At 37.0% G+C, this 12,907-nt stretch overlaps 1 protein-coding gene across 2 annotated transcripts in view; it reads left to right on the top strand.

Annotated features, from left to right (window-relative positions):
• LOC135729702 (actin filament-associated protein 1-like 2) overlaps positions 1-12,907 on the top strand; it is a 56,947-nt gene that overhangs the window by 13,967 nt on the left and 30,073 nt on the right. Inside the window, exons 2-3 of one of the 2 annotated variants that reach the window (XM_073816162.1) lie at positions 7,758-7,895; positions 9,510-9,631. In XM_073816162.1, coding sequence (XP_073672263.1) covers positions 7,758-7,895; positions 9,510-9,631 — 260 coding nt within the window. Of the gene's footprint in view, positions 1-7,757; positions 7,896-9,506; positions 9,632-12,907 lie in introns of both variants that reach the window. The other variant, XM_065247527.2, reaches the window with a different exon arrangement.

Below are 12,907 nucleotides of genomic sequence, written 5' to 3'. Positions count from 1 at the left end.
ACAATTCTGCACACTTTGCACTTTGGTGTGAAGAAGCCTTTTCGGCACACACCCCACAAACGGAGTCACTTGAGGTATGCAAATGCACATTTGAACAAGCCAGATCCTTTTTTTAATAAGGTGCTGTGTACTGATAACACAAAGATTGAGTTATTTGGTCATAACAAGGGGTGTTATGCATGGCGGCGAAAGAACACAGCGTTCCAAGAAAACACTTTCTACTAGGGCTGTGAATCTTTGGGTAGACAGCGAATCGATTCGATTCACGATTCAAAGGTTTCCGATTCGATTCAAAAACGATTTTTGCTAACCAGAACGATTCAATTCGATTCGATTAACAATAAAATTTGATTTGATTCGAATATTAACGATTCTGTTCTATAAATTAGTATACATCTGCATCTGAGCAAATAAAAGAAATATTTGGGAAATTCATGACCATTTAATAGATTTTCATTAACTAGATTCAGGACTTTAGTTTAATAGCTTAACTTCTTAGGACTCAAAATACATTAAAGCAAGTAAACCAAGAAAAATAATACTACTTCTACATATTCAATGCACCATAAACGTTTATTGTAAACATTGCATACATTTCCTGAAAATTTAGGAAATACAGCAAAGTGTGTAAATACAGCAAAGTGTGTAAAGGAGTAGCACTTCTCACGTCTGACCCTAAAATACTAGCTGCTTTAAGTGCAGGTATGTCTATCTTAATGGCATGGCATCTGCGGAGATGGTTGCTAATAAGGTTCGTTGTATTTCCAATGTATTTTAACTCAGATTTACAATGTCTGCAAACTGCAACGGACTTCGGACAGTCTTTCAATTTACTTCGTGAAAACTGAAGTAATCCCAAACCTTTGATCTCATGTTGGCTGGTGCGTTGTTCTCCTTCGTGTCCCTCCATTTGTGCACTGTCTGCTGTGTTTATTCAAATGACAGCAAACAGGCGCGCCGCAAATTGAAGAGTGACGTAATTCACTGCTCATTTTACGTCGCAGATGTAACTAATTTAAAATTTATTTATATATTTTTTATTATCCATCATATTCGTTATATAATCACGATTCATTCGATTGTTAAATATAAAATCGAAACAAACGATTCACGATTCAAAAATCCAGGTTTCAAGATCGATGCATATGCATCGGCAGGATTTGTAATCGATGCATCGAGAAAACGAATGAATCGTTACACCCCTACTTTCTACCCACAGTCAAATTTGGTGGAGGTTCCATTATGCTGTGTGGCTAAGTGCCGGTAATGGGAATCTGGTTAAAGTTGAGGGTCGCATGGATTCCACTCAATATCAATAAAACCGTAGTTTTACACTTTTACCTAAAAAAACATGGTTAATTTTCATAAGGGATGAGATACATATACAGCACACATTCAATTTTAAACAAAATTTAAAGCTGTTTGGAGGCAGTGTAAAACATACCAAGGCACATACCAGCAGCTGACCATATGATCTTCCCATATTAGTGAATTTTATTTGTCAGAAAACATTGTTGATAAAACCACATAAAAATACTACCTACACATATTTGTGTGATATATAAATATTGTAAATCAATGCATTTCTTGACTATTAATTAAGAAAAATCACAACTCTTTGCCTCTAACTCATTGTATTTCAATGAATCACTATGAGCTTCCAGGAACTAAACTGTAACTGAAGTCTCCATGAAACGCGTGACGGCCCAGCTTTTGGACTTACGGTGGCACAACTCTGTTTTCTCAATGGCTCTGGTTTGTTCCACGAAAGCCGTTTGTTTATGTTCTTACTGTTGAAACTGTCTGTACAAAACGTTGTTTACTAACAACACAGGAAAGGAGCGGTACTCTGACATAATATTAGTGCACGTCAACTTAAACCGCTTGTGTTTTAACTTGTTTTAATGACTCGCCAATATACCACTCCCTTAGTTTTTAGGAAAAGCGGTCGAAAGTGGACAAAAGAGATGGATTAAAACACCAGGTGAGAACAAACATCCGGCTCTCTTGTCCACTTGTTATCCAATCAACCTGTAAATGTGCTCATGAATAAAGTATAGTGTCAGTGAACTGTCCTACCTAAAGACGAAGTCTATTGCATTGAACATTTACTTGTAGAAAAAGTGCCAAAAAAGTGAGAAATGGAGGATGGTTGTGTGAAGACCAAAGACCTTGAGAATGACCATCTGAAGGACCTCGGCCACAGTCAGCCATTGATATCTGGATAATACTGTGTTTGCTTAATGACTTTACTGTTGGCACGGCCCCACCAACTCTGTCACAACTGAAGGTCACTGTGTTTTATAAATGAAAACAGAGAACATACCTTTTTACATGAAGGTTTCTGGAAGCGGTGTTAGCTATGAAAGCGATATTTGTCATCACCTTTAAAAAAAGAAAACGGGTTGCTGGTATGTTCATACAATGTTTAACTACTGTATGAGCTCTAAAAACTCTCCTACAGAAAACTGGCTTTTCACAGTGAAGGTCTCACTCAGTTTTTTATAGTTTTGAGCAGGATCCTCAATCATAAGAAGTTACCATCCATTCATTATTGTGGTAAGATTTACTGGATTCTCACCGCTTTCTTGTGTTTTTGAAATGGTGTTTGAGGAGCGTTGCAGAGGCATAGAGTCAGATGTCTACCAGTACTCACTTATGACCCTGTTTAAACCCATGGGAATTCAGATGTTTACTCCCAGGAGATGTAGCCACAGCTGGAGCCCTAAACCACCACTGCAGCCTGCAGAAATGGGATTTGGGTTCAGGATGAAATGGTCTTGAACTCTTTGGAAAAACCGACGGAGGATCTGTTTTTTGTTCGAATTTGAAAGAGATTGTGAACATTGATTTGAATTCAACTAAAAGTACTCACACAAATAGGCCTGTAACCCGTTTTAATGTAATTGATTGCCAAAGATACTGATGTTGTACTTTTAGAGATATGATTCTCTTAAGAGAGTCAAAGAAACACATCCCCTTTCATTCTGTTCCTTTGGCAAATGACAAAAGCTTTGTGTCAGATAAGAAACCACTTGTTCTGAAGTCTGGTTGCTTTTCTTTTGAAGTCATTCTGTGATGCTGTAAAAACAGGGGATTCAAAAAGAGAAAGGGTCATTGTACTTTTTGATAACTGAGGATCACACAACTGATGGAAAGAAATTGTACCAATTTTACTTTGATCTTTATAGAAAAAGATTTAAAGTGTTTATGTTTGAATCTTTTTTTTATAATTTAAAGAACAAATTAAATTAAAGGTGCACCAATATACCAATAATCGGTATAGGTCGATAAAAACAAATTTAGACGATTTGAAGATATTGGACGAAAGTTTCAAAAACATTGAATCCTCAAAATTTAGTTAATGCAAGTTACAACCACCAAACTATCAGTATCGGCATTGATATCGGCAGATATAAGTCGGTTTAATCGGTATCGGTGGAAAAATTTCATATGCATCTCTAAATCCCTTTTCTCACAGACATTCCGGAAAATACACAGAAAATGCATCCTGGATTTTTCCAGGATCGTTTGATTTTTTTATTTTTATTTACACTGCCAATGATTTGCTGGAATCTACAAGGTCCTGGAAAGACACGTGATGTGTTTAAAGTCTTGCACTTTCTTCTAGGCACACTGTCAGAAATAAAGGTACAAAACTGTACCTTTTCTGTCACTGGGGCTGTACCTTTCAAAAAGTACATCTTTGCATCTAGGGATTTCATTTAAGTACCTCAGAGGTACATACTGGGACCAAAGAGAGCTTATTAGTACCTTAAAAAATACATATTAGTATCTAAAATGGAACATACATATTGGTACTAAATGTTTACATATCTGTACCTAATGTTCCATACAATAACCTTTTTAAAGGGTGCTGCCCCAATGACAGCTAGGGTACATATTTTAACTTTTTTCTAACAATGTAGGTCCTAAAGGTACGGTAATATACCCAAAATTGTATTTTGTTTTGTATTCCTGTAAAGCAACCAAACGAAAACTTAGGGTACAGCCCCAGTGACAGAAAAGGTACATCTCCGTTTCAGCGCAGTGAGTGACGAGCTAACTTACCTGATATCTGCGCCAGTGCAGTTTGCTGACATTTCTCATCGTGAATGTTGATTTGCATGTAAATCCCTCATTTTAAGGAGTTAAACCACCTTCATGTTGCCATATACACGTGCGGCCTCACTACGGCACGCGCGTCATTGTTTATGCGTCTCATTTATCATTTCCTGATAACTGCTTCAATCTAGTTTGTAACATTTCTCATCGTGAATGTTGATATGCATGTAAATCTCTCGTTTTAAAGAGCTGAACCATAACTTTTGTTGGTTTAATAGGAAAGTTCAATCAAAAATGAAAGTTCTGTCATCTTTTACTCACTCCGATGTTATACCTGTAAAATATTTTTGTGTTCTGATGAACATGAAGGAAGATATTTTGAGAAATGTTTTTAACTAAACCAGGGGTGTCCAAAGTCGGTCCTGGAGGGCCTGTGTCCTGCAGAGTTTAGCTAAAACTTCCCTCAACACACCTGCCTCAAAGTATCTAGTCTGCCTAGTAAGACATTGATTAGCTGGATCAGGTCTGTTTGATTAGGGTTGGAATAAAACTCTGCAGAGACACCGGCCCTCCAGGAGCAGGAGTGGACACCCCTGAACTAAACCGTTCGTGAGCACCATTAACTTCCATTGTATTCATATTTTCCACTATGGATGGGGCTCATGATCAGTTTGGTTACAAACATTCCTTAAAATATCTTCCATTCGTGTTCATCAGAACAAAGAAATGTATACCAGGATTGTAACAACATGAGAATGTGTAAGTGATGACAAAAGACATTTTCATTTTTGGTTGGACTGTTCCTTTAACAAGCAAACATTTCTTTCTGGTTTTGATAAATTTCCTATTTAAACAGGAAGTTGGAATTCAATTGATCAAAGGCTTCACTTTTATTATCGTACTGCAAAACCGTGATTGAGTACTAGTTGGACATTATTGTCCCAGAGAGTTCATATTCAACAAAATGTGAACAAAATAATTCATAGTTTCGGTCTGTATTTTTGCAAATAAACTTTAGATCAGGGGTCTCCAACCTTTTTGTGAGCAAGGGCTACCACAATGGATAAACAAGCTGCAGGGCTTTTTGATAAGTCTACTCAAAACATTTGTGTATTACTTATTTTATTTTACTTGTTGATATTATTTATCATTGTTTAAAATGTAAACATGCATAAAAAAGGCCAAACTAATATAAAAACTATAATACATAAATATTAAAAATGAGACTATTAATAGAATGTGCTTTGGCGGGTTCTATTAATAGTCTTATAATATATATATATATATATATATATATATATATATATTATATATATATATATATATATATATATATATATATATATATATATATATATATATATATATATATATATATATATATATATATATATATATATATATATATATATATATATAATTTATTTATATTTATGAAGCTTTTTGTTAGTTAGATTTTCTCAGTGCTAACAGACACGGATTACTGTGAAAGCGGTAAACTGTAATCTTTAAATAAGTGCTAAATCATTTGTTGTGTTTTACAAGCTTCATGTAGGTCCTTATGTGGTTCCCTTACAAAGATCTTTTCAAAAGGCCATTCAGCCCGATCACAACAGCTGGCTTGTGTAAAGGGCTTTTAAAAGAGAGATGTTAATGATGTGTTGTGATGGACTTTTACGTTGCCACTTATTTTCAATAACGGTGAAAGGAAACGAGATGGAAAACATAGAATCTAATAGATTATTATGATAGATTCCTATGCCAAAATACTATCAAACGTTATAACACTAGTAATTGATCAGACTGAAAGTGTGTGAGTGAGAGAGAGAGAGAGAGAGCGCAGGGATTGACTGCATTACAAAGGTCCACTGATGGTGTGTCTGTGTAATGTACACAGTGTGTAGAGTCTCTGTATGTTTACTGTGGTAAGGATTTGAACAGTGGACTGTTTGTCTGGAGGCAGCATAATAAGGGCAAGACAGAGAGCAGACCTCACCAAAACATTATAAAACAGGTAAAGAACTCTCCTCCTTCTTTAGTCATTAGATATTACAGCTTTATTGAAAATCAACAAGTGTTTACACCGTTTGGTTGTTTGTTTACACGGCAATAGAGTTTTCGGGTCTTCAAAACGCACATTTTAAAGATGAGTTTAAACGTTTTTGAAACGACTCCTTGTTGTCTCTGTGTAATCTATAAAAACGTAAATCTGTGATAGTGGTGACGACTTGCAAATAGCAGGGTTTCCCGCAAAAAATTTGTTAGTTAAGGTGGTAGGGTTGTGCAGGTGGGCGGGCCGGGGGCGTGTCAATCAAAGGGGCGGGGGTATGCGTTATAATAAAAATATTTTTATTTAAAACACTCAAATAAAACTCAATTTTGAAGAAACTATGACAGAAAATGAACACATACTAGATTATTAATGAATTAAATGTTTTATCAACAGGCTAGTTATCCTTCAGACAGTGACAGACCATGTCTTTCTCTCATTTCGGCCATGTGGGGTTTGGTGGATTTTTTTTTGGACGACCTAGTTAAGGTGGTAGGGTATCCCAGCTTAGGTGGGCCGCCCGAACTGAAAAGTGCTGCGGGAAACCCTGAATAGGTACGCATTAATATATTACTTCAACCATGGCAACCTACAAAACTGTGTTTGTGCTGCTCAAGATACTGAGTTTATTAAAGCTTCTCCAACAAAGTTTAAAAAACGTTGCCGCTTTATAGACAGTTTTAGCGGCAACAACATAAACAAGCAGCTTTTGTGGCCCAAACTTAATTTCCTGTAGACTTTAATAACTTCCTTCTAGAGTAGATTATGTCTGATAACAAGCAATAATCAATAACTAGTAAATTATCTTACCAAATCATATCTAAAGTGTATCAACTGCTGAGCTAACGTGTGTAAAATGATGTATACAATGTTAGCTACATATCCTTCAATTTTTGCTTGGCTGCCACAGCCGAGATCCATGCTCACGGTCTCGTCTTTTGCAAACCAAAACTTTTTATTTTTAACGTATTTGTTCCAGAGGTCATTTTAGCCGCTAGCCAGACAGATAAACAAGCACAGACCAGAAGTTAACCTTGGGCCAGGTGCATAACCACGGCAACGTGTGTGCTTCTGAAGAAACCATCCAGGGTTGCTTATAGTTATAAACCTACTTCATATATCTAAACAATACTGCTCAGACTTTCTCAATCTTGATTGTTTGTATTTATCGCTCTGTAGAGGAATGTGCATAAAAAAATCAATACAAAAAAACCTTTTAAAGCCTGCACATATCACTTTGTCCAATTTGGATATGGGTTTAGCTACAGGAATGCACTCTAACCTTGTTATAAAGTCACTTTAGGATGAACAATGCAAAACATGAAGCACATGGAATTAGCTGAGAAAACCAAAAAAGAAGAACACGTCAACCGCTTGAGTAGCAATGTCAGTGTCTTTTATGTACTGAGCTTGCATTTGGAAATGCAAAAACTAATTCGATCAGCAGTACTTGGACCTGTTTATTTTAGTGGTTAAATAAATTGAATGCAGTTGTTTTCTGGGAATGACGAGCTATAGTTATGACAGGTTACTTGGAAGATAATGTATATATGTATTTCACATTCATATGCATTTGGGCATATTTATCATATACTGCAGGCTTTGTTTTCTGATTGATATTTGCTTTCTTTCTGTTTTTTAGTGCTGGCCCGGCTGGTTTCGGACCTGCAGGCGTTCCTGTTGGTTCTGGACAGTGAAAATCTCAGCTATATTGCTCAGGCCCAGAAAAAATCCATCTCAGAGCTGCTCTATAAACTACAGGACAACAAGGACACACCAGGTAACTTTTCATCTGTCTGTCAAGTGATTTGTAAATGATGTGTAAGTACTGTATGTGAATAGATAAGGGTTGTTAATGTAGCTCTCAATGGATGAGTCTTATGCATCTTATAGTTCAGCAAAGTTTGAAAATGTATAGTTTACTTACCGTCATGTGATCCCAGATGTATATGACTTTCATTCTTCATTTGACATTCATTCTTCATTCTTACAATCATTTTGTAAAACCATTTATCTCAATGTGATGAAGTTCCTAAAAGCAGATATACATCATCATTAAACTAATTCACATTATATGCCTGCTATTGTAAACATAGAAGTTGACAGCGTCTTGTGATTAAAACACAAATATGTCATCTGGTCATGAGACATCAGGGTGAGTTTTCATATTTTGTGAACTATTCCTTGAACTATAATGATGATTAAATATAAAATGATTAAATACTTGGATACAAGGATTGCAAATAACTTGACATTTGTTAAAAAAATCAGTTCAGATATAAAAGCATATACAGTTTTCAATATTCTTCTTGCACAGAGGTCTTTAACCTTTTTCAGGCCAAGGACCCCTTAATGTAGAAGCAGGGAGGAACCCACCCACACAGTTAGGGCTTTGCAATATTGAACAAAAATCATATCTCTGTAATTTCTGGATGGTTGTCGATATACGGTATATATATTTATTAAACAGGAAAAAAGTCCAGTCTTTAAATTTCATTGGATTGGCTGAGAAATGTTTCACATGTGTTGATAATTTTTCAATAAATGCACAGCTGACCAGTCAATAATTGACTCCGGTCCTTTTAATTATTTTTAATAATGCATAAATAATTGTTTTCAAATAATTTAAAGGCCAGTCGTCAATCACTCCGTCAATCATATATACTTACTTTCAGCTTTTACTTTCCTGATCTTTGAACATACTTCATATCCACCTGCAGGTGCACAGATTTATTAGCAGTTATCTGAATGCAAGGCATTTGCTGGACACTTCTGTATAAAGGAGTCAGCGCTGGGTCATGGAGAGGTTATGAGGGACAGATGTTAAATTCAAAGACTGCTACTTTTTCCCCATTCTCTCTGGCTTGTAAATTCCTCTGTCTGAGAAAATCTAGCTATTCTGTGCTGTCCTGACTGTGACCTCATCTCTGTGGGACAAAGCCAAGTCTGGCCTGTGCATCATCACGGTGGATATGCATTGATATGGCCTACTTAATTCAACTATTTATTATACGCTTTTCATCGTAGTCTACTTAGTCAAATTTTAGTCAAGCTTTCCTGCACCAAAAAAAAAAGATTTTTTAAACCTTTTTTTAATGTTGTTATTGTTTGGGTACCTTTAAGACTTCTATATGTAAATGACTTCTTTTATGATCGGCTAACATCTTTGTTCCGTTTCACAGTGTTGTTCCTCAAAGCAGCAGGCCAAGTTCCAATATAATGAATTGTTGTTGATGTGTAAATATGTTGAAATAATAGGCAGATATCATGGTTGCTGAGACTGCAGAGGAAGCTTAATGTTGTGAAGATCAGAGGATGCATATTTCTGAAGAGCAATAAAAACTTTGGTTTTCTTTGGTTAATAGGTATGGTATGTGTGTTTTATATGTAGCAGAAGATGCGGAGTACATGATTATGAACTGTCCGTCTGGTGGACCAGGTGATCTCAGGGAAAGCACCACCGCTGAGGCTGAAGAAGCTCTTTCGGCTTCCTCGACCGAATGGCTGCAACCCACAGTGAGTCATAACAATATAATATTTATGCAGTAAAACTGACACCCAGACAACGTTTACATTATATGGTCTGGAAATAGACACATTCTTACAGGTGAGATTTTTTTTGTTTCGTACATAATACATGACATTTACCTGAAACCTGAATTAGATTTCTAAAGGATTACTCCACTTTTAGTTAAAAAAATCCAGATTATTTACTCACCCCCATGTCTTCCAAGATGTGTATCCAGGATTTTTCTCAAAATAGTGGACCTTTCAACATGATTACGTAATACGTAAGGTCACGCTGGCGCATCACAAGGCTAGTGCATGACGAGAAGTTGTGGTTAAAAAGTACCTATTTTTTATTTATTTTTTTGGTGAAAATGTTAGATTAGCCACGGCATTGGTGGTAACCTAGCATAAGTTTTGTCACCAAACTTTTATCTGTAGAGAGAGTAAAGGGGGTCGCACACGGGATGCGCAGCGCCGTTCTAAAAAAAACAAACACATTGTTTTCTATGAGTATACGCACACCGGCTCGACAGGTGGCGCCTGTCCGCGGCGCACAGCTTTGACTCAGGAAGTTGGTCAAATCCCTGTTGCGTCACTCACATAGTTTAACATTAAATAACATCATATTTGTCCCAAATCATGAACGATTAACATTGGCTGCTAATGTATATTTTCCATTTTGAAGTAGACATTATCTGACTAAGCTCGTACTATTTAATGTGCACTTCCGGTGTACGATACCTCCGTGTTGTCCACATCGATGTGCCGGTAAAAATCCTCGCGTTTAGGATCATGTGTCCATCTAGGCGGACCGTTGATTTTGGGCGTGGGGTTTGTAGCTTGATCTGTTAGATAAAGAGCGTTTCCTTTCTCTCTGTGACTTAAGGGGGTCGCACACCGGACACGGAGCTCAGCGCCGCGTCGAGTCGCATCTAGGACAACTCAGAGGTATCACGATAAGACGATAAGAAACAACTGTTGGTTTTCTTAAATGGGTTTTGGTTAAATGCCTTAAATAAGGTCAACTACAGACGTGGTCTCTTGAATAAAAATCTAAAAAATTCCTGAAAACTGTGAATGGAGATTCATCCACGGAGTAGGGAGCATGTTTTAAATAAAGTGTAGTTTGTTTGTACCCTAAGGTTAGCTTTTTTGTCAATAGTTTTTAGCCTGTAAAATTCAATCACACAGACATATTCACATATGATTGCATCATCATTATCTGAATAGACTCCTTCTCCATTCACAGGAATGAATGGTGTGGGATTTGTGTGTGTGTAGGGGTACTGTTTAAATTCTGCATTTTTGGAGGATTCCAGACAAATAATATTGCAAACAACTGCACGTCAAGGTCTCTGGGTGTGTTTGTGTCGTGATGACAAGAATTTATCAGAAGATAGCATTCCAGTTTTTATCCTCTTGGTGATTCATGATGTGGAAAAACAAAGATAGCAGCACTTGCTTTAGTGCAGGGGTAGACAACGTCGGTCCTGGAGTGCCGATGTCCTGCAAAGTTTAGCTCCAGCTCTTATCAAGCACAAATAAACAACTAATCGAGGTCTGAAGAGTCACCTGCCAACTACAGGTAGGCAAGGTTTTATCAGGGTTGGAACCAAAATCTGCAGGACGTCGTCACTCCATTGCCTACCCCTGCCAGGGTCCTTAAGACGAATACGTCAAATAGTCAAACACCAACCTGTAAAAATATATAGTATTGCACATACTGTATGTATGTAGTGAAAAAGTATTTACAGCCACCATATGCAGATGTCACCCAAGTTATTTTTGGTTCTTGGCTGCATATGCTAATAAAAGATTCTTTTTGTATGTCCGCTGTACCATATAGAATGGTAGCTTATGATATTGCTGTAATGTATACAGAAGGAAGCACATGCATATAAATTAATACATGTATGAGAAATGTGACTTACAGTACTGTATATATAATATATTTTCCATTAAAACCATGCTGGACTGTGATGAGAACACCAGTGTTTGATGGTGTTGTAATGTATACGGTAGGGCACACTGCAGTGTGTACTCGCTCTGTGATGTGTATTTTAAGCGACACCAGTTCTGCAGCCATAATAACAGGGCAGATCAGCAGGCTGCACACTAGCGGTTGTGAGGCCCAAAGCTTTAGGGTTGAACCCAAGCTTGTGTTGTGGGCTCCTGATGAGTGCATCCCAATTTCTGAACACCCTTACGTTCCGTCTTGCCCCCTCAGCTCACCCAAAGGTTGTGCAAGACAGAAGGTCAAAGCTCAAATCCCTCTTAGTAACCAAAGCATTTTGAAGCAGGCAACCATATATACGCAATAGGATAGTAAAAACTGAAGAAGACTGTAAAGAAATAAACATGATGAAAGCTCATAACTGTCGAGTAGACACAATGAGATTTAGCTGAAAGTGTGTCATATTTGGGATGTTAGAAAAGCTTTTAGTGTAGCACTTTACAACGAGGCTGTATTTGCATCAGAACTAGGAAAGTGAAGTTCTGTTTGGTCTGATTTTGTTTGAAATGACGTTAATGATGGGTGGTTAACACTTTTGATCTACTATCGGTCCATGGTCATATGGGTGTGTTGTCTAAAGCTAGAATTATAGTTCATGTTTTATGCATATGCGAGGGTCTGCATACACACGCACAGATGGATTTTTGTAACCGCGCAAACTTTGTACGACAGGCTGCGCATGCGTGTATAGATGGTAGTATTTAGCAATGCATATGTGTCGAACATCTTTGTACATGTACAAGTCAAATAAACTATGCTTTGCAAGGCAGTGCATTCAACCATGTTCATGTACTGTACATGTAAAAACAAACTATAGATGGGTTCAGCAGATCATTGCTAAAGGGTATCAAAAACTACACCTGAGCTAACGTTACTGTGTTAAGTACTGTTTTGTATCGTGAAGGGTGTTGTTATGCCCAAAAGCTCAAATTAAAACTAGGGATGCACCGAAATGAAAATTCTTGGCCGAAACCGAAAATGGGGAAACCAAGGCCGTAAAACCGAAACCGAAACACCGAAATAAATTATTATGCCAATTATTAGTACAAATGCATTTATGGCTATCACTGTGTACTAACTTTACTAGGGGTGTGTGACAGCTCACAAAACTCACGGTTCAGATCACATTACAGTTTTTGAGGCAAGGATCGGATTATTTGTCAGATCAGCAAAAAGGGGGTGGGGAAAATCTAATAACAAATAAAGAAATTACAAACATTTATAAAAAAGAACAAAGCAGCACATTAATAAGGGCTTACATTAGCATT

Source organism: Paramisgurnus dabryanus, chromosome 11 (assembly GCF_030506205.2).
Source record: "Paramisgurnus dabryanus chromosome 11, PD_genome_1.1, whole genome shotgun sequence".
NCBI lineage: Eukaryota > Metazoa > Chordata > Actinopteri > Cypriniformes > Cobitidae > Paramisgurnus > Paramisgurnus dabryanus.
Note: the sequence above shows the minus strand (reverse complement) of the source record. Positions and strands in the feature narration are given on the sequence as shown.